Here is a 21472-nt window from a genome sequence, read left to right as displayed (position 1 = left end):
GTCTTGCAACTGACAACAGTTCCACGAAATCACAGCTTCTGCAGCACATGGGGGTACCCATACAAATTTTCGAGAAATTTGTCTCGCCGTGGCACCTAATCAAGCTCATCAAGCCCGGTCCATGCAGGATTGTCTCGGAAAGAGGATATACTAGTAGTTCGTGGGCACGTGGCTCAGCCTCGTGCCGCATAGACAAGGCTGGAAGGCATCGCTCCCGACGGCGCCGCTCATCGTCGACACAAGTAGCCCAAGGGCTAATCTGCCAAGATACCAGAGTCAAGGCCGGTTTCGTGAATATACCTTCTCTCAGTCGGCTCGCCGCATCACAGTGACCAGGTATCCCGTGAACCTCCACAAAGTCTTCGGCCTTCCGTAAACACTCACCGGCCTGAGCATCAGTCCCCTCCTTGCCCCAGCAGATGACAAGACATCCATTCCCCCGGCTTAAAGATGGCCAGCATTCAAGACATCTTTTGTTGACGCCCCCACCGGAGCTCCCGGGTCCATAATTGGATGTCCGCCTGAAGCGTGTTGTGCGTAATCCGTCAACATGTTGGTATTGGTCAGTCAATGCGGCGTAGGCAGCTATTTTCTGCCTGTTTATTCTGATCCACAACTCTTGCCTATAAAGACCTGAACCCCAAGCTTTCTGGCTGTGGTCATTATCTTCTCCTTCAAACCACGTTGCACGTCTTTTAAAGCCGCCCATCCATACACAACCCCATCTCGCACCGTAAGGACCTTCGTCACCTGGGCGAATTTAGTTCAACGACTTCTCCATATCACCTACAAAATTTAACTCAAAGAGCTGCCAATGACACAGAGTATGGGAGAAGGGCCCGTTGCAAAGTTGACAGAGGAGGGTGACAAAGTCAACACATCCCCGGTGCGGGGGCCCCGGGGGGTACACATGCCGTTGAGACGGCAGAAAGCAAATCTGGTATGACGGAGGACCAACTTAGAGCTATGCTTCGCGAGGCTCGGAGGAACGCTCATAAGGCGGTCGAGAGACTAACTCCCGAGGAGCGGAAAGGTAAGTCCTGACACGCAGGCGACCTCAAATTGTTAGACTTGAGCTGGACTAATTTGAACTGAAAAACCAGCTATCTCTCAGATGGGGGTCCCAGCAGGGAGGGCTATGGAGATTCTGGAGGAAATAGAGAATGCTGACGAGAGGAGAGGTGAAGCGGAAGAGGCTGCTGAAGCCGAAGCTGAAGCGGCAAAGGTCAAGAATGAGACGATTGGGAAGGGTGGGCAAGAAGAATAGGATAAGGCATCCCGAGATGCCTAATGGCTTTCACGCCCGGCGTACCTTGGCAAGTCAGGAAGTCTTCATGTTTTGCGTTGGCCGTAACAAGATGAATAGCCGAAAGGATCAACCGAGCTGATTAACAGACAAGATGCGAGCAAAGTCCGACAGGACAGGCAGACTGAGGCCGAGGCCGACAATATGATTGATTATTCACACATCACTCCCAAAAAAACACCGAGCAATGCAGCAAGTACCGCTAACACTATTCTAGGCGAAAGCACAAAGCCACTTGAAACCCCACTCTCATCCTTCCCAGACGCCAACTCCTTTACGAGAACCACATGTGCACGCCCGCTGCCCTGACAGACACCCCTCGCGCACATCTAATCTATCATGTCAGAGGAACAAGAACGAAAAGACAAAAAAAGAGGAAGACAAAAAGCCACAGATGATCCCTCAGTGTGATATGTACTGGAACACGGCAGACACGTTCTCCTCCCCACACTCCTGCCGGAGCAGCAGGTCCTGGATCCCCTTGAGCCCCTCGTTGGCGAAGTGGTTCCACGTGCTCGTGTCGCCGTACAGCATCGCGGGCGCCTTGAGGAACTGCTTCCCGTCGGGCTTGCACCGCTTGCACTTGAACGTCTCGTGCGTGTCGCTGAGGGTGTCAGGCCGGTACTGGAACAGCTCGCGCAGGCTGTCGAGGCTGAAGTGGCGCTCCACGTCCTCGGCCTCGTCCACCACGCACGACGACAGCGACTGCTTGTGCGACTGCCGCTGGAACACCTTCTCCTCGATCGTGCCCGTCGCGATGAAGCGGTACACGAAGCAGTCCTTCTTCTGCCCGTCGCGCCACACGCGGGCCAGCGCCTGCTGGTCCGCGGCGGGGTTCCAGTCCGGGTCGAAGAGGATCAGCCTGTTGGCGCCGATCAGGTTGATGCCGCAGCCGCCGGCCTTGCTGGAGAGGAGGAAGACGAACTGGCCCCCGTCGGGGTCGTTGAACTTGTCCACCAGCTTCTGTCGCTTGTTGACGTTCATCGACCCATCGAGGCGGAGACAGGGGTAGGCTTCGTTCCGGCACAGGCGCTCAAAGAGGTCCAGCGTGGACGTGTAGTTGGAGATTAGCACAATCTTGTCGTCCGTGTCGGCGCGGATCCTCTTCAGCATGCGGTCCAACACTGCCATCTTGCCGCTGTACATCGGTTTGACGTCTCTGTCACGGCCCCGTGCCTCCTTGGGAACGTAATCATCGGGGAAGTGGTCCTCGCAGCCGGGGAGGTCATTCGACAGGTCGAGCAGGTCTGGGTGGTTGCAGAGTTTCTTGAGGATGTTGATGGCCTTGAGAGGCTGGCTTCCCTTGCCACGAAGCAGCGCTTGGATGTCGGGACTTTTGATAAAGTAGTTGTAGAGGTCATGTTGGAAGGGGGCATTGCTGCAGAAGACAACGTGCTCGTACTTCAGGGGAAGGTACTTGGAGAGGAGGTCATTGGACCTGCGGATGATGAACTTGTTGACGACCCCGAGCAGCTCGGACAGGCACTCGTCTCCCCTCTGGCGGTCCTTGTCTGACGCATCAGCATCACGACCTCGTAGGATGGGGATCTCAAACCGCTTCCGAAACTCAAGTCTCGTGCCCAGGAGACCAGGGTTTGCGAAGCTGATCAGGGCGAAATACTCGGAAAGGTCGTTCTGGATCGGAGTTCCGGACAGGATGATGCGGCGTTGTACGTTGAGGCTGTTGAGAGCCGTGAAGGTCTGGCTTTCGCCGTTCTTCAGACGGTGGCCCTCGTCAGCGAGTAACAGTCCGATCTTGCAGTGCTTGAGCTCCTCCACGTTCAGGCGCAAGGTCTCGTAGGAGACGATGATGACGGGACGGGTGACAGCTCGCCCACTCGAGATGGCCCACTGTTTGAGCTGCTGGTTAAGCTGCTCCTTGGTGGCCTTCCCGTCGATGGCGAAGGGCGTGATGGCGCCAGGACCAAGCCACTTGACCAACTCGTTTGCCCAGTTCTTCACCAGACTTGAGGGGCATACAACGATCGCTTTTTGTATGGTAGACTTGCCGGCGTCCGGGGATTGCTTGAGTAGGGTCCACAGAAGCGTGATGCACTGCAGCGTCTTGCCGAGGCCCATTTCATCGGCCATGATGCAGCCGTTGGCCTTCTCGTCGATCATGCCGGTTGTGCAGCGGTACATGAACTTGACACCTTCAATCTGATGGGGGCGCAGGACCTTGGCGAGCTTCGGGTCGATGACCACTGGTACACGGGGGTGTTCTGTGTCGACCTTCTTCTTGATACCAAGAATCTCGGCAAGACTCTTGTGCACAAGCGGTGCGTCAATTACCTGGGTCGCAGGTGGCTTGTCCTCCTCCTTCGGCTTCTCGACCTCCTTGGGCTTGTCGTCAATGGTAGGGTCGTAGAGGACGATTGAGAACTCGCCACTCGGGTCGTGCAGGGGCTTGGCAACGAAGACAGCGCCGGTCCTCAGACCCAGGGTGGGCGGCGGCCGGTTGGGATTGTAGGCAGCGCTATTCTTGTTGATGAGGGGGATGGAGAAAGCCTTGCGGAAGACCTTGTCTTTGTCCTTGACTGCAAAGACGGGGAATCGGTTCGCATCTCGACTCGCGAGGGCGAGGCGGTCCTCGTTTGTGTATGGCTTGTCGGCGTCGGCATCTCCGTCGGCTCCCTTGTAGTCTATCTTCCTCTTCTTCCTGGCAGGTCGGTCGGTTGCCACTGTTCGAGTGGCAGATCCGGGACATTTGAACGGCTTGTGGAGCCTGTCGATGGTCTGGGGCGTGGGGAAGCGACTCCTAGGCGCGACATTCTCCTTGTTTGCCCTCGGGGTCGACGCGACCTCGGTCCTGCAAGACATGAGTGCTTGATCTGAGCGGGTGATGATGCTTGAGCAGGACTCACATTTTGCCTCCAATGTCGTTTGGGGCCGAGATATGTGGCCTGTTGGACAGGAATTTGCCACTTTGATGGGCTCGGAGATGCTCGGATGAGCCGTGGTGGTTCTTGTTTACTTGACTTGGGGGGGAGCGCGACTGCCAAGCTCAAGTAAGGAAGCGACGCGTCTGCCTCGCCGAATCACGTGCTGCAACACGTGCAAGCTGGCGTCTTGCTGCGGAGATGCTGTGTTCCCTCGACAAGTTCTTGTCTCCAGACTGCATCAATGACTGACTTGGCTATTAAATTGAAAATCAGAACAGCATGCATCCACAAACATGAGGGCTGGCTGGCGAGTTGTCTTCCAGCCTTCTCCTCCTGCTGGTCGACTCGCCCGTTTCTTGCCGCATCACCGTTGACGTAAACCGCCGCCCAGCATTTGGGCCGAGGTAAATTATGGAGGACTTCCTCCTGCGCAATTAACCAGATATGCTTGGTAGGCCTTCAATACACTCGACTAATATCTCTTCTGCGTAGATGCATTCATTCAATTGGTCTCAGAGTGCGTAGACCGCTGTCATCGATTTCGAAAGATTACTGGTTACCACAGTTTTGTGAAGTCGCACTCCCATTCTTGAGTGCATCGCTAGCCTCCTTCTAAAGTGCTCAAACGTGTCCACTCGGGATTGCATTCCAGGACTCGCGGAGGTCCTTGATATTCTGTGCACCCTTCGTACATGTGCTTTGGTGCCTAGTGCTATGTGCCTGCGTGAGGACTGTCCAAGGACAAGATCGCATTGAAGCATCACGTATGAAGCACAGGACAGTTGACACGGACATTGAAGACGCCGGCACCCCATAAACAATGTCTGCCGACTTCTGGGCCGGCTACATATCCGGCGCCGTCGGCATAGTCATAGGCAACCCCCTCGACATCCTCAAGGTGCGCCTGCAGGCCTCGAGCAGCGGCGCAGGAAGCCCACATGCACCCTCACCAGCATCAGCATCGCCCGGTCTCCCGGCCCAGCCATCTCCATCTCCATCGCCATCGCCATCGCCATCGCCATCGCCATCCGCCTCAGCCCTCAGCCTCCTGCGCAAATTCTCAACGGGCACCGCGGCGCCGATCCTCGGCTACGGCGCCCTCAACGCCCTCCTCTTCGTCTCCTACAACCGCTCAGAAGACCTCCTGAACCGGGCCCTCACACCACACAACCCTTCGTCTTTATCATCATCATCACCATCGCCACCACCCACGACCGGCTCCAACCTCTGGACCACCTTCCTCGCGGGCGCCATCGGCGGCCTCGCCACCTGGGTCGTGTCCACGCCCACGGAGCTGATCAAGTGCCGCGCCCAGCTGAGCGCCGGCCCGCACGCCTCGAGCTGGGCCATCACCAGGCGCGTGCTGCGGGCCGATGGCGGCGTGCGGGGCCTCTACCTCGGCGGCACCGTGACCGCGCTGCGGGACAGCGTCGGCTACGGCTTCTACTTCTGGAGCTACGAGCTGGCCACGCGGTGGGCGGCGCGGTGGTCCCGGGAGACCGGTGGCGGCGGCGAGACAGCCAGGGCGCTCCTGTGCGGCGGGCTCGCAGGCATCGTCACGTGGGCCAGCATCTTCCCGCTGGACGTGATCAAGACGCGGGTCCAGGCGCAGGCCCTCGCCCCGCCGGGCACCATCGCCGTCGTCACGGGGGAGACCGGCCCCCTGCTCCGGGGCCCGGCCCCGGCGAGGCTCGGCGCCGTCGAGGTGGCGCGGGTTGCGTACAGGGAGGGCGGGCTGAGGGTCTTCTTCAGGGGTCTGGCCGTCTGCAGCGTGCGGGCCTTCATCGTCAACGCGGTCCAGTGGGCCGCCTACGAGTGGATCATGATGGAGCTCGGCCAGGGACGGAGGAGGCCTGAGGCCATCCCTGCTTAATTTTTCTCGCTCGCAAGCGCGACCCAGAAGTGGAAAGGCACTGCCCCAGAATGGCCGGAAGGGGTCACCAGCTCGCAGGGGGGTTCGACCAGACTGGCGTCCAGAAGTTTGATGGCAGCTCTTTGCGGAGTATGGACGGGGCTGCGCTTCCGCCGGGTGGATCTCGTCTCCAGCTCACAGATCACCTCAATATCATGTGAACCGCGGTTGCTCAGGACTCATGGGCGCTGCCATCCGTCTTATCCGCCTGGAACCATTTCATCCAACACATGCACGCGTGGCGAAACCACTCGCAGCCTCCAGCACTTCTGGAAACATGTCTAATGTTGGACTCTATCTAAAATATGTGTCTAGGGTATCGAAATTAAAGCTCTACATGTATTCGCAACAATTGGCCTCTCGAGGGCCAGTTCTTCCCGCAGGCTCTCCGGTAAATAAAGCTCCCAGGACGACAATTCTTGGCACATGTCTGGCAACCATGTACTTCACCAAACCTTGCCGCTAGAAGCATTCGCCCAAAACCTACTCTAGACGATCATGGTCTTGAGTATCTCCAAGCACTTCTCAGGCTGGCTGAGGAAAGGGAAGTGGCCGGCGTCGATCCTCTCTGCCTTGAAGCCCAGCGACTGGGCGAGGTGCTCCTGCAGCGGGCCGGGGACGCACTGGTCCTGGGTGCAGATCAGGTAGCTCTTGGGGATGGTGATGTCGGCGGCGCTGAAGGTGACGGGGACCTCGAAGGCGTCCTGCGAGTGCGTCACGACGCCGTTCCAGTACCTCTCCAGCTCCTCGGGGCTGCCCTGCACGTCGCTGAACAGCACCTGCTTGGCGTCCTCCTTGAGCGTGATGGCGTGGTTCTAGCCCGGGGGCGGTTCTGTCAGTCCAGGCGTTGCGACACAAGCAGCAGGGAGTGCACCAGCACACAGCCCTGCCGACAACAGGCGAGCGTGTACATCGGCAAGAAATGCAGGAAATGGGATAAATGAGCTCGGGAAACGCAAAGACGAGATGCGCCGTTCGACAACCACGTACCTTGGAGTAAGCAGGCGCAAACTCGGCCCACGGCGGCCACTGGCCCCCAAACACGGCAAACAGGTCCACGCCGGCCGCGGGGATCGCAAACGCGGCGACGTAGACGATGGCCCGGAACCCGCCGGCCTTGCCCTCCCGCGCCCGGTCCGCGACGCCGTTCCCCTTGGTCGCGGAGCCCGCCGGGACGCCGCCGTATGAGTGCGCGACGAGGACGACCTCGCGGCCGGCGTCGAACAGCGGCCGCGCCGTGTCGAGGATCACCTCGACGTCGGCCTCCCACGTCTGGCCGCGGACCTCGCCCTCGTGGCCCGAGGTGCGCAGGTGGGGCAGGTGGCACTCGTAGCCTAGGCCCTCGAGCTGGCGTTTCAGGGGCGTGTAGGACGGGTCCGGCAGGGACCAGGCGCCGTGGACGATGATTATTGCGGGCTTCTGGGCGGAGGTTGCCATGGTTGGGAATATGTTTTTTTTTTTTTTTGTTTTTTCCTTCTCTTTTTGTCTTGGCGTTTTGTGGACCGGCAGTTGTTGCTCGGCAGGATTGTGGCGCGCGGCAGTCAGGGACGGAGAGGTAGAAATGCGTGGCGAACAAGGAATACAAGTATGGGGAGGCCGAAAACGAGAAATGGGACGCAAATTTTCTCCTGTACCCTGCTTGGGGAGATCAGACGAATAGGGAAATAAAACACGACATTGGTGGACGGGCGCCCGAGATAAGTAATGGTGGTTTTTGGGTTTGGCGGCCCGGGAGCTGAAGATCTGTATCCCGGCGCGCAGCAAAAGCGGCGAACTTGCATGAGCGTTCCTGATCGGCCAGTGGGGTGGTGCCGAGTCGTATGACACTTATTCATCGCGAGCCTCATGGTGGATAGGCAGCCCACTCGTGGGTGGATGTGTGAGCGAGTCAGCGACCAAAGAAACGCATTATTGCATCGGCTCACTTTGTACGAACCACGGATGGCAGCACCACTTACACGACACCCTCCCTTGGCCCGGCCAGCCGGTCCTGCCCCTGGCCATGCTGTGTGAACCTTAAGAGTTTCAAGAAACCGAATGTTGCAATCCACACACCCGGACGCGCTGGCAATCTCTAATGAATTCTCCCTTTCTCCCACTTTCTCGAGTATTATCTTCCCCCGCCAGTCGGGACAAAAAAAGAACTCGAATCGATCGATAACAGCCGCTGATCTCAGGGATATTCCTTCTTCCACAACCATCCGCCGCAATTATCGAATCCTCTTATGCAACATCAGCAGAAGGGCGCCCTTCTACGAGTCGCCGAAACCCAACACTCGCACGATTGACCCACGACAGGCCTAATCACCACCGCCGGACTCTTACTCCTTTCCGATGGGTAGTAATGCAGGGGACCTGTCACAGTTCTCGCAGGAGTACATCGACTATGACCAAGGGCCGGCCGTGATCGGTGTCTCCATCGCCGTGGGGCTGCTCGCGCTCGCGAGCGTTGGCTTGCGCGTGTGGGCTAGGCACATCAAGAGGGTGCCGCTCGGGATCGAGGACTACCTGATCATAGTGTGTGTGGTACGCAGAACACCAACTTGAAGAGGTGACTGGTGGGAGTCGTGAACAGGGTTAAGAATGAGCATCTCCTTGGACTGACACCTTTTATGCAGCCACTTCTCGTCGGCACTGTTATTTGTGGTAAGCAGGGTCTCCTTTTCTTTATCTGATCATGACTTGGGCTCACTCCTATTGACGCATTCTTTTAGCGATCTTCGGTAAGCTTCCGTCTTGCTGCCATCGTAGGCTGAACTTTAAGCGTGGGTACAATGAATTAACCCCTTTGGCCAGCTGTCCGTCTCGGAGGGGTGGGTAGGCATTATGCGGTGAACAAGATCGTAGATCCGGCCGCCTACGGGCGGGGCCAGGCAGTAAGCTTTCCCAGGAGACCACACGGCAGGACCTGTCCTCGAACAGGGACGCTGCTGACATACCCCAGGCGCTCTTTGCCGTCGAGTGCATCTATGGCACGCTGCTCGTGGTGTGCAAGTTCTCCATCCTCGCCATGTACTGGCGCATCTTCCCGACGCCCTTTGTCAAGAGAGGATGCTGCGTGCTGGGCGGGCTGACGCTGGCATGGATCATCGCCGTCGCGCTGGTGGCGTTCCTCCAGTGCCAGCCTATGCAGAAGATCTGGCTGCCCGACACGCCGGGTAAATGCATCGACAACAACAAGTTCTTCATTGGCAATGCGGTGCCTAACATCTTCACCGACTGTGCCATCATGGCGCTGCCTGCGTACGAGATCTCGCGGTTGCGGATGGGGTCCACGCAGAAAATAGGCCTGGCTGGTATCTTCCTGCTTGGAATATTGTGAGTGCTGGCGTCCATCCTGAGCGCACCTGTCACTATTGTTGCTGACCCGCTTCTAGTGTCTCGTTCATCAGCGCGATCCGTTTGATCTTCTTGTTCCAGCTCAGCGCCGGTGGTCCAGACGGAGATCTGACGGGTGAGTTGGCCCGTTTCCTTGCTCATGTTCAACCGCTTTTGGGGACATTTGCTAACATACCCATAGTGCTGATCGCCGTTCCTTGGATATTGACAATAGTAGAGGGCGAGTGCGCCGTCATGTGCGCATGCCTGCCTCTCCTCCGACCCGTGGCACAGGCCGTGTTCGGGCGTGTCCTCACGTCTGGCGCGGGCAAGTCATCCAACAGACGACCGAGTGGATTGAGTGGCTTGAACTCGGCCGATCTCGTGACAATTGGCGGCGGAGCACCAGGTGGCGGGAAGCGGCCCACATTCAAGGCTGGCGCCCGCCCGTTTGAGGTTCTCGACGACACGGATTCCGGGGAGCACATACTGGTCGGGGGCCACAGCATGAGGACGAGCGTTCAGGGCAGTGATGGGAAGGCGCCAAGTGAGGGCAGCGATGAGATCCCGCTGGAGAGGATCACCGTGCGGCATGAGGTCAAGGTGAGCTGGACTGAGTCCAAACCTAATCATGTCTGAGGTGCATGTTGACTTTTGATGGTGTCATCGACGATGTTTGTATGAGCCGTCCTTGATTTGGAGGGACAATAAGAAGTACGTACCCCTAGATGTCAAATAATATTTAATGAGTAAGCAAGTAAGCAAAAAGAGAGGTTGTCACCAACACTCTCCTCACGCCCTGCCACCCCTACAAGGTGCTACAGCGCGTCCCTCCTTTTCGGTGTTCCCTGCCATGTTTGGGCAGGGGTTGCGGGATATTTATTTGCAGTGTTTGTTCTCTCACCTGCCTGTGTTTTTATTGACGTTACGGTGAGCACTGTATCTGAACGTGGGGCCTTGTGGTTAGCTGGTCTTACCAGGACTTATAAAGTCGCTCGCCTTTGCCGTTGCGCCAGCTTGCCTGTCGTTGCAGGTGGTTGGTTGCGGTGGTTGATGTGGTTGAGGCGAGTGAATGACAGACAGCAATGGAAGTTGGGATGAGGCTCTCAGAGTGTGGCCCAGGCCAAGACCTGCCAGTGCCAGACCTGGTTGACCTGGGAGTGCAACACCCACCCCTGCATGTCTCTGGGCCATCCGATCGGCAGGTGCAACTCAGGCTAGCCCTGCATGTCAACTGCTCCAACAGGGCGGATCCCCCAATCACTGATCTCAAGCTTGCGGGTAAAGGTGGGTACTAATTAGGGGGGATGGATGGCAACGACCAATCCCTTCTTTTTTTCCCTTCCCACAAGCCAGTCAGCCAGTCAGCCTGCAGCCCGTATCTCTTTCTGCCTCTGCAGCCTCTGCACGCAAAGAAGATGCAGGCTGGCAGCAGGTTGCAATTGAGCTCCAGGTCAGCTCTTGACTCGGCTTGACTCGACCGGCGCATCCAGCTTGCTTACTGAGTCTGCCTGCCTGCCTGCCTGCCTGCCTGTCTGTCATCTTTTCACCTCTTCACGTCGTCGTCCACGTTGCAATTTGCTTGTTGGCCTTGTCCTTCCTATCACCGTACAATAATCTTAATCGTTTTGTTCGAATCGCTGCTTTTTGATGGCTCCACATCACCCATTCTGACGTCGTTTCCACCAAGGGACAGGATCAGCCCGTCACCCATTCATTCCAGTGAGACAGGTTTCAAGTCGATCAATTGATTGTGACCAGAAACAAACCCCCGCGACACATCCAGGGATTGAGTTTTGAGCTCGGACGAACTGCAGATCCCTTTCGCTTCACACCCTCACGATGATCGCCGTGCGACCACGGCCTGTCGTGGCAATATCCATCGCCATATTGATCACCGTAACCTTCTACCTCCTCCACCCCAACCGCAACGCCTTGCATGTCCCCTCGAGCTTCTCCGCGCCCTTCTCGGCCTTCAGCGGCGCCCCAGCCGAGTCCTCCTCCTCCTCCAAGTCGAACGTCGCAGAGAAGCCCTATGGCAGAGACTATCATGGCCACTCGACGCCCGACGACATCAACCGCGTCACCAACGGTACCCTTGGCTTCGGGAAGATCTTTGTGGTCGGCCTGCCCGAGCGCACAGACAAGAGGGATGCCATGTCGCTCTCCGCCGCCCTGACGGGGTTCGATATCGAGTGGGTGGATGGCGTGCGCGGGGAGTCGATCCCAGACAAGGCGGTGCCCTTTGGTGTTGACCGCAAGAAGTTGATGGAGACAAACCTAGGCAGCTGGAGGGGTCACATGAACGCGATACGGAGGTGAGCGTCGCGCTTGGCAATGTAACAACGTTACTTTGATGCCCGGGAGCTAATCTTTGCCCGTCCCTCGTCCACAGGGTTGTCGAACAAAACCTCGACGCAGCCCTCATAATGGAAGACGACATGGACTGGGACGTCCGCCTCAAGCCCCAGCTCGAGATCGTCGCCGCCGGTGCCCGCGCCGTCATGTCCAACCTCCCCGACACCTACTTCCCAACCGGCCGGGCCTCCTCCACCGCGGGCCCCATCCCGACCAGCCCCTACGGCGACGACTGGGACATCCTCTGGCTGGGCCACTGCGGCGAGCCCTTCCCCGAGGACCTCCCCGAGAACAAGGACCTGCCAGAAGACGACCCGGGCAAGGTCGCCATGGCCCGGCGGTACACGATCCTTAACGACGCGACCGTGCCCCCGCTGGACCGCGTCACCGGCATCGTCGACTTCAAGGCCCACCCGGAGCGCACGCGCTGGGTCCACGTAACCGCGGCGCCCATCTGCACCTTCGCCTACGCCGTGTCCAACCGCGGGGCGCAGAAGATCCTCTACGACCTCAGCGTCGACCGCCTGTCGGGGCCCTTCGACAACGCCCTCGCCTGGCTGTGCCGCCGCGCCGTCGGCGGGTGGAGCAAGCTGGCCGCCCTGGCTGCCGCGGGGGACCCCACGGACCGCGAGGGGACGCTGGGGGACCGGGGGCTGGATGCCAAGTGCCTGAGCGTCACGCCGCCCGTGTTCTTCCACCACAAGGCGAAGGGAAACATCCACGGGGACAGCGACATACAGGACGTCGGCGGCGAGAGGCCCGAGGGCGAGGAGCCGCCGCCGCCTGTCATCCGGGAGAAGGGCAGCACCGAGAATGTCATGTGGAGCGCGCGGCTGAATATTTTGAACATGATCCAGGGCACGGCTATGAAGAGTCAGTACTGATGCCCCTACCGGCACGGTTGCTCGACCTTGGCTTTGGGTCGGACATTGTTTTGGCTTTTGGCTCTTTCCTTTTGGCGTATTCGGAGAGAGACGGACGGGAGCGTCTTTTTCAGCTGTTTTGGCTCATGGCGTTGTAGGAGACTGGTTTGGAAAGACTTTTTAGATATCCCTGGTTAGAGATTGGATCACCTGCGGCTGACGACCCCTGCTCGGGTTGCCGAGGCGGTGCCTGATAATGTTTGAATGACAAACTGCTACAAAGCAGGTGTTCTGGCTTTCGTGACTGGGTGAGACTTGCATGTTTCCATTCCACATACGCAACCAGGCATTGCCCGTAGTGGGGACTTTGGATGGGCGCTGGAGGAGCTTTGGTCACCACTGGATTGCTGCTGAGAATTACCGACGTTCACTTGCTGTGCACTAGGTGTCTGGACAAGTCAAGCCCTTGAGTGTGACGTCGATAGGAACGAGAGAGCGGGCTTCTTGGCCGACTTACACCTCTGGGCTGCTGTGTTTACGTAGGCCGGGACGAGTTCACCAAGTCCAATGACATGCCACGCTTGAGAATCCGATACTTCGTTCAAGTTCTAATCTAATTCATTAGCGACTTGGCCCGAAGCCATTCATGACTCTTCCACAACTATGCCCCAGTCCTTCGCCAGGCCCTGCTCCCATGACTCCAGCGTCAATTCCTCTATCTCCCGGTCTCCTTCATAACATACTTCCAGTAGACATCCATCCCCCTCCACGGGTCTGACTACTGGCATCTTAATGCTCTTAGCATCGAATCCACGGTAGAAGTCACCTCCCTGTCGCGGCATCTTGAGCCACATGTGCGCCGCGCTACACCGCATGGCTGGCACTGACTGCTCGCGAAGCTTCCCGAAGCAGTCTGCGCAGAAGTCGAGGTCGGAACAGTAGATGCAGTGGAACAACTCCTGGTCGAAATCGGCCACGTTGTCGCAACTTGTGCCTGGGGGGCCGAGCCCATCGCACCACCGGCGATATCGCCGTAGCGCTGCGTTCATGACTGAGGCTTGCGTCTCATGTAGGGCATTGATCCGTGCCTTTAGCATCGCTGTGAGTTTTGCCTTTGTCGGGTCGGTATCCACGAGACTCTCAATGTGGTCCTTGGCCACTTCAATTCGACGAGCCTGCTGTGAAGAATCCGGGACTTTCGCCTTCACCACTTGCGACACATCTCGTCCCATGCCTTTCAATAACTCCTGAATTCGAGGCTGTTCGCCTTCGTCCCATTCAGAAGTGTCGTAGTCCTCGAACTGTAAAGAATTGGTAACGAGGTCCGGAGCGCCCATCAACGTCAAGGCCGCGGCTGCGTTATCGAAGTCTTGATACAAAGTCAGGCACTTGAACAGGATGTGATGTCCAATAAAGTCGTTCTCGGCCCAGCCGTCTGAGAGGATATCCAGCGCGTATTTGACCTGGCGCGCAAGCATCTCTTTCGCCTTGTCCCTCTCTCCACCGCGAGCATAAAGTACCGCCAGGAATCCAGCAGCGTCCTCACTGTCGACGCTGGAACTTTCATCAGCCAGCTTCGAAAGCGCTTGGCGGTGCTCTGTTAGCCCCTGGCCTTTGAGCAGATTTTGGAAGTAATAACTGGCGAGCTGGTATATGGCGTTCATTATGGTGGTGGATGCCACCCGACCACCAATGTTCCGGAGCTGATGGCGGCATTCTTCCCAGAACTTCAGCGCGTCGGCGACGTGGTTGGTGCCTTCCGAGGACATTCTATACGCCACTGTCATTCCTCGGTGATATAGAAGCACCCCACGCGCCTCTTGCTCTGCAAAGCCTTCCTCTCTAGAGATCTCGGTGGCTTGGTCATGCATAAACTCCAAAGGCTCTGTCCCCTTTTCGATAGCTGACACAATCTCCTTCAGCAGCTCAGGATCGCCCTTGGCGATGGTAAACATCTTGTGTATCGTGTTATTGTGGTCGGAATCCTTGGCAACCATCTTCAAAAGCTTTACCTTGCTAACTTCACTCTTCTCCGTGACGAAAGCGGTGCGAAGGATATTCTTCGCCTCTTCTGCATCATTCACTAATGATGCGTTCAAGTGAGCCACTCGTCCTCGCCCAATCCAGGCAGCATCAGAGCTCTCTGAAACTATCAGAAAATGTTGGCGTGCTTGCTGAGAGTTGCCATTCTCTTGGTACAACTCTCCAAGGCGGAAGCGAATTTGCATCAGATCCCCCTCTGTCGGTGTGGGCCTACAGCCTTTAGATCCCATTGCCGTCATGGTCAGCTCGGCTTCAGTGATAGCATCTGTAATGCGATCCAATTGGTAAAAACACTCCGATAAACCAGAGTGACACTGCCAACTTGGGTCCTCCTTGAACAGGGCGCGCTGGTAAAGTGGCATGACAAGCTCTGCGTTTTCTTTGCCTTCGTCCCATGCTGCCTGAGCAATACGTTGCCACCACAAGGAGTCGACTTCAGACTCTGGAAGGTCCAGAAAGCTCTGACACCACCCACTTACTCGCTCCCAATCAACCGGTGGAGGGTCACTATTTGTAGAGCCCGATGAAACTTGGTCGGGGGCACTGAAACGTGGAGTCTGAGGTGGTTGCGACGCTTTGTCGTCCTGGACGAGAAACATGTTAACGATGTGTGAGAGGGGAGCATATCACGTAGAAGAGTGAGCTCAGTAAGAAGAAGAAGAAGAAGAATCCTGGAGAAGGTTCTTGCGACACAGAGAAAGAGCCAAACCTCCGGGAACAGACTCACCACCTCGATGAATACCCGCACCCAGGATTTGTAACTACCCAGGGCTTCACCGGATAAGGGCTCATGACTCCTCAACCAGCTCTCAATGACGCATTTGACGAAAGGTCTCAAGAAACCCCTCACGGGACTGGAAGCTCCCTGAACTTCTTCGCGCCACTGCTTCGGCACCCTGCGCACAACCGCAGAATCCATCAGCCACTTTTGCAACATCTCCACTTCATCGGCATACCACAACGTCTGCTCTGCAACCGACTTGTGACGTTTGAAAAGCCGTTCGTCCTTAAAGAGTTCGTAGAGGTGATTTCCAATCTCGAGCTGCTCATCTGGCATGAGGTACCCCATCTCCTCGTAGTGGAGCTGTGAAAGCATCCCCAAGTGGCTCGGAAACCAGCCGAAGAGATAGCGACCTATCAGTCCAGTCCCTTCACTGGGCTCGCCTCTCAAGTACTTGAATGCGCGCATGGCAAGCGCATGATGTGCCTCGAACTCATCCACAGCGATAGACATTTGTCGCGCATGGGACACATTGGACGCCGAGTCCAAATTGAAGCGGAACTGATCGCGAATGGCTTTCTGAGCCAAGTCCCATAGAAAATGGCCTACGATCTCCTGTTCCACGTTGCTGATGTTGATTGTCATACTGATGACTGGCTTGTCTTTCGGATGCTCGGATCTATGCGCTTTTTGCTTTTGTAAGTAGTCCAGTGCTCCATCTTGGCCTTCCACGAACGGCCCACCGGGCGAGTCGTCGATCTTCAAGATGGCCAAATACTTGCTATTTATTATGTCATCGAGAAGACCAATGGATTCTTTTTCCGAGTAAAGAAGCTTTGCAACGACAATTAGTTCACGGTCCTTCACAAAGGTAGGCAAACACCAGAGATAAACTGCTACCATGAGGGAAGAGGCCTTGAGACCAAGAATTACACTCACCATGGCCGACTCAAGCTCAGCAACCGTCATTCTCTCCTTGGCGAAATGTACCCATTTCAAGAGCTCATTCAGTTCCTCAATCTCTGCACCTGTCAGTGAGCGCTGCAATGACTTTATGGCTGTCTCGTGACTATTCATAGCCTGGTCCAGCACCTTGTCCAACTCATCGAATGATGTCCGAGAGCTCAGCATGCGGACGACCTCATCCAAGGCGAATTGTAGATGAGAATAGCTCCCAGCTGCTTTTTGGGGCAGTTTCGCTATGACATTGTCCCTGGCCTTCTGTTGACGGGACCCAGGCTTGGCGTGCCGGAGTAGGGATCTCTTGATGAGTTTGTCCTCGATGAAAATGCGCATGTCCGCGTCATTATATTCCTTCATGTCAATGCGAAATGCGTTGTGGGCCTCGGCGTAGCCATCCAGAATCTTATCCGTTCCGCTCACCAGAACTCGCACGCGACCGGCTGAGTCGTCGGCCAATTTTGAGCTCGAGACAAAACCCAACAGCATATCGCGGTTCTTCTCGTCCAGATTTTCGATTCCCTCGAAAACAAGAAAGTAGGTCGATCCTGAGCCTCCGATCTTAAACTCGGACCACAAGCTATCGAGGTTCGACGTCGTATTCCGGGCGCCCAATGAGGTGCTGGCGGAGTCGCAAGCCTTTTCCAGTGATTTCCTCACCGTTGGATCCACTCTGGCTATCTGGAATGCCATGTAGCGGAGACTTGTGTGAACAGGGTATTTGCTTCCGTCATCACCTTTCTGTGGCAAATAGAAGTAATGAGCAACAAAGGTGCGACCCTTCTCCTCCTCCAGGTGCTTGATGATTTGCGCAGTGGCCAGGGTCTTTCCACTTGACGCAGGGCCTGAAACGACGAGTAAATTCGACACTTGGCGCTCACCAGCCTTGACGGGTCCTTCTTTCCAGCTGGAAAATGCCTTATCAGCCCAGATCCAGGATCCCGTCCCCGGCAAGGACATGGCCGCGATGTTGGTGCATGTCTGTGTGGTTCGCGTGTCGAGGAGCACAGTCCAGGGTATGTTCAAGGTGTCCTTAATCTTGCTCAGAGCCTTCTTGCGGCTATTGTCCTCCTTTAAAGTCTGCACTCCCTGGTATGTCTCGTCTACGGTCTTGGCGAAACCCGCAAAACTTTCCAACAATTCAGCGACATCAGCCTGTGTCTTTACCAACAAGCTGAGTGAGATCGTCCCCTCAATATCACCCCTAGCCTCTCGAAGTCTCCGCAGCTCGCTCAATTCAGCGTCCAGGGGCTTGTTGTCATCGAAGATGGCTGCAAACTGCCTCCTGAACCGGTCTCGTCGGCGGCCCTGGCGGTATTTCACAACATGGGCGCATATCTTGACAATGCTTGCCATCATGAGATGGATTTGTTCGATCAGCAATGGCTGATTCATGTTGTCGATCGACTGGTAGATTCTGAATTGTGAAAGTGACGAGGAAACTTCCGTGAAAACTCCATCCACAGCCTCGTTATAACCTCTTATCTTCTGCGGAACGTCGAAAACAAAGCTTAGAGCGGAACCTGCAATGTTTGCGGCAGCTGATGGCACAGGAATCTGGCAATGTCAGCGTTTGAAGCCCCGTGGATTGGTACGGTGGCACCCACGAACTCAGCGGCCTGAGAGGCCGCTCCAAGAAGCATTTTCATGTATTTGAGAGACTGCAGGCCCACGCTCTTTGCCTTTTCCCACTTGTCGTCTTGCTCATCGCTCGAGTCGTCTGGTTCCTTGGTTGTATATTCAATCTTCTTTCTCACATCATCGAAGCTTTTGATGTCACCCCTCTCAAGAGATTCGCCACATATTTCCTGGAACTTCTTTGCCGCCTCAGCCCAGATGTCATCTAGAGAGGTTGAGGTCTTCGACATCTTGTTCTCAAAGTTCAGGCGCACTGCGTCGTGGGATGTGATCAATTTACAATTGTTTCGGTCAAGGACCAAATAAGTCGAGCCAAGGATCGAGGTAAACAACTCGGGGTGGGCGTTTTATTTGTCTTGATGTGGTCGATTCCTAGAAGCAGGCTCTGGGACCGTTAACCTACCTAGGTACCTAGGTATCTTAGTAAGAAAGCAGGGGTCTTGGTGTTACAATGCACAGCCATCGACTGCCTAATGGCACAATGCGCATGTAACAGGTGCCTTGGAAGCACTTCGGTGCACGCCGCCCATTGCGCACGCTCCCTCCAACAAAATGTATTTTTTAAATACGCGGACCCACGTAATCCTACAACCAGTACACGAGGGAAAGACCACAGACTGTGCGACAAGACTGGAAGATTCAGCGCGTACCACGACTCCATACCGACGGCGGCTCTGTATCTGGGATGCTTACGTTGGCTGATACCAGGATACACCAAGTAGCCATGCCGGGAATAACGAGACTACATGCTGACATGCGTCGACTAGTAGATAAACTAGCCTGCGCTGCCCACATGAGCGCCTCGTTTTGGCCACAGCCTGCATAGGTAATAGAAAATCTACCCACTCACAGCACTCAACGATGATGCACACACCCTTTAATGTTGGAAGAATTAATGGCCGACACCACGCAGCCGCAGCCCGGGACCGGTGAGAAACTTGGAAGACCAGTACACCACGATTCTCAGCAGATCCGACCCTCAGATGAGCAAATACAAACCGGAGTCGTACGATGAGTGGCGGGGAACCTTTCCTAAATCCGCATAATCACTGTCTCCGGTTGGAAGTAGAATCATGACAGATCGGTAAGCAATGAAAGGAGATGTTATCTTCTGCGCAGGCGCACTGAACTTTGAGTAGAAGTCCAATAACACCACCTCGAAAGGGTTGGCATTTATCGATCAGGGACACTCTGAAGCAGACATATTATGGTGTGATTAGTTTGCGGGGGGGGGGGCCTCATTCACATACCGCCCCCAGGGAGTGTCTAGGACAGCAATGGTCTTAATGTGTACCTAAGTAGGTAAAATGGAATACTGATTTGTATTTAAGATCCATTGGTCTACTTTCGAAGTTCCTTTTTTCAACGTGTGTGTGTAAACTTTCTCTCACATGCCCGTCGCGGCCAACGTGTCGAACTGCATGCAGTAGCCAAGTATCAGATCTCAGAGCTCCCTCTGCGGGCTTCCTCAACCATTCCTATACGGTTGTCATCTCACTGTTTTTTTTTAAACGCTGGGTCATGATCGTTTACCACTATATAAAGGCACCATATATATCCTCAGACATATACAGAATAGAAGCGAAACTAGCTAAATGAACGAGGTGCGTAGTCCTACCGAAGGGAGGGAGTGTCCTTAATATAAGTATATAATTATATTAAAAATTAATATTGAAATAAAGTTTAAATATTATAATTAAATATTAGTAAAAGGTTAATAAAAGTTGAATAGCTATTTAAAAGTGAAAAAAATATATCCGACACCTCAGAGATTCGAACTCTGGCTCCCGAAGGAAATGGCTTAGCACTAGGTGATAATTGTTAGAAACAGATTAGGTGAAATGGGTTTTCATCGGGCACAACTTACGGCCATCGCGTTGACCACTCCGCCAAAGTGCCTTGGTCTGCTTTTCAATGCCAGCAACCTTAATGATATCGTAGATTCAGTCCGTAATCCTCAGAAAGGCTCTACTAGTACTGCATCTGCTGTTACGTAATCAAGCTGCTGGCCAGCAAGCTCGGGCCAAGGACCCCTGCACCAGGACCGCGCCTGCCGGCCGGAAAGGCAACGTCAGTTCGTCAGCCTTCCGCAGCCTGCTCTGCCGTTGGCTGAGAGCCGGAGCTCTGCTGCAACTCAACCGCCACTACTGTGTGTGCTGTGTGTAATCTGTACTGGCCATCCACCACAACCACCACCGCCCCCGACACCACCCTCGACGACCAACCTTGCGAGCCAACCACGGCTGTCTTTCTCTCTCTCTATCTCCCTTAACGATCTGCGAAGCCCAGCAATCTGTCCACATCATCTCGACCGTCCCCGTCCAGCCGCAGCAGCACGAGCAGCACGAGCAGCACCAGCCTGCGACACCGCCGACACCGCCGACACCATGGCCGAACGCCAGCTGCAGCAGATCCTCTCCCAGCTGAAATCCCAATCCTCCACCCTCAGCTACGCCGACGCCGCACCCCTCCTCTCCAAAGCAAAACTGCAGCTCCTGAAGCTCAACGCCCTGTCGCCACCCCCGGCCACCATCGCCCCGACCAGCAGCGCCAGCGGCAACACCACCCAGCAGCAGCAGCAGCAGCAGCAGTCCCAGAGCATCCTCGCCCTCGCCCGCGAGACCTACGAGCAGGGCGCCCTCTACAGCATCCGCGCCCGCGACCCAGAGGCCTTCACCCGCTACGTCGCCCAGCTGGCGCCCTTCTACGAGCTCCCGGCCTCGGTCCTCGCCCCCTCGCTGGCCGAGCGCAACCGCGTCACGGGCCTCTACCTGCTGCTGCTGCTCACCCAGGGCCGCTACGCCGAGTTCCACTCCGAGCTCGAGAGCCTCGCCGCGCGCGAGGGCGGAGGCGCCGCCGCCGACGTCGAGGGCGACCGCTTCCTGGGCTACCCCATCCGCCTCGAGCGGTGGCTCATGGAGGGCAGCTACGACCGCGTCTGGAAGGCCATGAAGAGCCGCGAGGTGCCCAGCGAGGAGTTTGCCGTCTTTTCTGAGGTGCGTGCGGGATGTCTTGTCTACCCCCCCCCTCCCTTTGCTAACCACCCCCCCAACCAAACAGATCCTCACCTCCCAGATCCGCAACGAGATCGCCTCCAGCAGCGAGCGCGCCTACCCCTCCCTCCCCATCTCCTCCACAAAGTCCCTCCTCTTCCTCGACTCCGAGGGCGCCGTCGTCGACTTCGCCCGCTCCCGCGGCTGGACCCTCAGGGACGGCCGCATCTACTTCCCCAAGGAGCAGGCCGAGGCCGCCGAGGGCGACGATGCCGACGAGGACGGTGCCGCGGCCGGCGCCGGCGGCAAGGAGGACATGAGCAGGCTCGTCATCGAGAACGCGCTGGGTTATGCGCGCGAGCTCGAGACTATCGTATAGGTTTACTGCATGCGTGCCGGGGATGTGGGCCGGGGTGTGTTGTTGAGCACTGCGGGATGAATGACAGGGTGGTCTGGGCTGCGGTGGTGTGTTTTGGTC

The 21472-nt window shown here is 56.3% G+C and overlaps 6 protein-coding genes across 6 annotated transcripts; 3 read left to right on the top strand and 3 right to left on the bottom strand.

The window, feature by feature from the left end:
* Positions 1 to 1422: 1422 nt before the first annotated feature.
* On the bottom strand, positions 1423 to 4265 carry KVR01_011871 (DNA-dependent ATPase RAD54). Its single transcript, XM_044781664.1, has 2 exons — positions 4171 to 4265; positions 1423 to 4115 (listed from the first exon to the last, which is right to left on the bottom strand). Coding segments are annotated over exons 1-2 (2409 nt in total). The 5' UTR covers positions 4173 to 4265; the 3' UTR covers positions 1423 to 1708.
* Positions 4266 to 4437: 172 nt separating this feature from the next.
* On the bottom strand, positions 4438 to 10626 carry KVR01_011819 (uncharacterized protein). Its single transcript, XM_044789871.1, has 3 exons — positions 8793 to 10626; positions 7091 to 8734; positions 4438 to 6915 (listed from the first exon to the last, which is right to left on the bottom strand). Exons 2-3 carry the CDS (start codon positions 7535 to 7537, stop codon positions 6589 to 6591), a joined length of 774 nt encoding a protein of 257 aa, XP_044638900.1. The 5' UTR covers positions 7538 to 8734; positions 8793 to 10626; the 3' UTR covers positions 4438 to 6588.
* Positions 5009 to 6061, top strand: KVR01_012040 (uncharacterized protein; the record flags this gene model as incomplete). The annotated part of the gene is made up of 1 exon (XM_044786231.1): positions 5009 to 6061. The coding sequence occupies one exon, from the start codon at positions 5009 to 5011 to the stop codon at positions 6059 to 6061; it is 1053 nt and encodes a 350-aa protein (XP_044639121.1).
* An 82-nt stretch (positions 10627 to 10708) lies between the features above and the next one.
* KVR01_011988 (uncharacterized protein) lies at positions 10709 to 12934 on the top strand. Its single transcript, XM_044782203.1, has 2 exons — positions 10709 to 11736; positions 11814 to 12934. The coding sequence occupies exons 1-2, from the start codon at positions 11261 to 11263 to the stop codon at positions 12658 to 12660; spliced, it is 1323 nt and encodes a 440-aa protein (XP_044639069.1). The 5' UTR covers positions 10709 to 11260; the 3' UTR covers positions 12661 to 12934.
* A 285-nt stretch (positions 12935 to 13219) lies between these two features.
* On the bottom strand, positions 13220 to 18581 carry KVR01_012048 (uncharacterized protein). Its single transcript, XM_044790326.1, has 4 exons — positions 17971 to 18581; positions 16343 to 17920; positions 15410 to 16237; positions 13220 to 15266 (listed from the first exon to the last, which is right to left on the bottom strand). Exons 1-4 carry the CDS (start codon positions 18229 to 18231, stop codon positions 13284 to 13286), a joined length of 4650 nt encoding a protein of 1549 aa, XP_044639129.1. The 5' UTR covers positions 18232 to 18581; the 3' UTR covers positions 13220 to 13283.
* A 1807-nt stretch (positions 18582 to 20388) lies between these two features.
* On the top strand, positions 20389 to 21373 carry KVR01_012106 (proteasome regulatory particle lid subunit RPN12; the record flags this gene model as incomplete). The annotated part of the gene is made up of 2 exons (XM_044788166.1): positions 20389 to 20997; positions 21062 to 21373. The coding sequence occupies 2 exons, from the start codon at positions 20389 to 20391 to the stop codon at positions 21371 to 21373; spliced, it is 921 nt and encodes a 306-aa protein (XP_044639187.1).
* Between the last annotated feature and the right edge of the window lie 99 nt (positions 21374 to 21472).

The sequence above is a fragment of the Diaporthe batatas genome, assembly GCF_019321695.1.
Source record: "Diaporthe batatas strain CRI 302-4 chromosome Unknown Contig00017, whole genome shotgun sequence".
Classification (NCBI taxonomy): Eukaryota; Fungi; Ascomycota; class Sordariomycetes; order Diaporthales; family Diaporthaceae; genus Diaporthe; species Diaporthe batatas.
This window is presented reverse-complemented; position numbering and strand designations above follow the sequence as displayed.

What these genes read in the sequence shown, in the direction of transcription:
- KVR01_011988 (XM_044782203.1), top strand. Translation starts at nt 11,261, where the DNA reads ATGATCGCCGTGCGACCACGGCCTGTCGTGGCAATATCCATCGCCATA. An exon ending in CACATGAACGCGATACGGAG is followed by an intron (nt 11,737 to 11,813) that starts GTGAGCGTCGCG and finishes CCTCGTCCACAG; the next exon opens with GGTTGTCGAACAAAACCTCG.
- KVR01_011819 (XM_044789871.1), bottom strand. Translation starts at nt 7,537, where the DNA reads ATGGCAACCTCCGCCCAGAAGCCCGCAATAATCATCGTCCACGGCGCC. An exon ending in TTGCGCCTGCTTACTCCAAG is followed by an intron (nt 6,916 to 7,090) that starts GTACGTGGTTGT and finishes CCCCCGGGCTAG; the next exon opens with AACCACGCCATCACGCTCAA.
- KVR01_012048 (XM_044790326.1), bottom strand. Translation starts at nt 18,231, where the DNA reads ATGTCGAAGACCTCAACCTCTCTAGATGACATCTGGGCTGAGGCGGCA. An exon ending in CTGAGCTTGAGTCGGCCATG is followed by an intron (nt 16,238 to 16,342) that starts GTGAGTGTAATT and finishes GTCGTTGCAAAG; the next exon opens with CTTCTTTACTCGGAAAAAGA. An exon ending in TGCGGGTATTCATCGAGGTG is followed by an intron (nt 15,267 to 15,409) that starts GTGAGTCTGTTC and finishes TTTCTCGTCCAG; the next exon opens with GACGACAAAGCGTCGCAACC.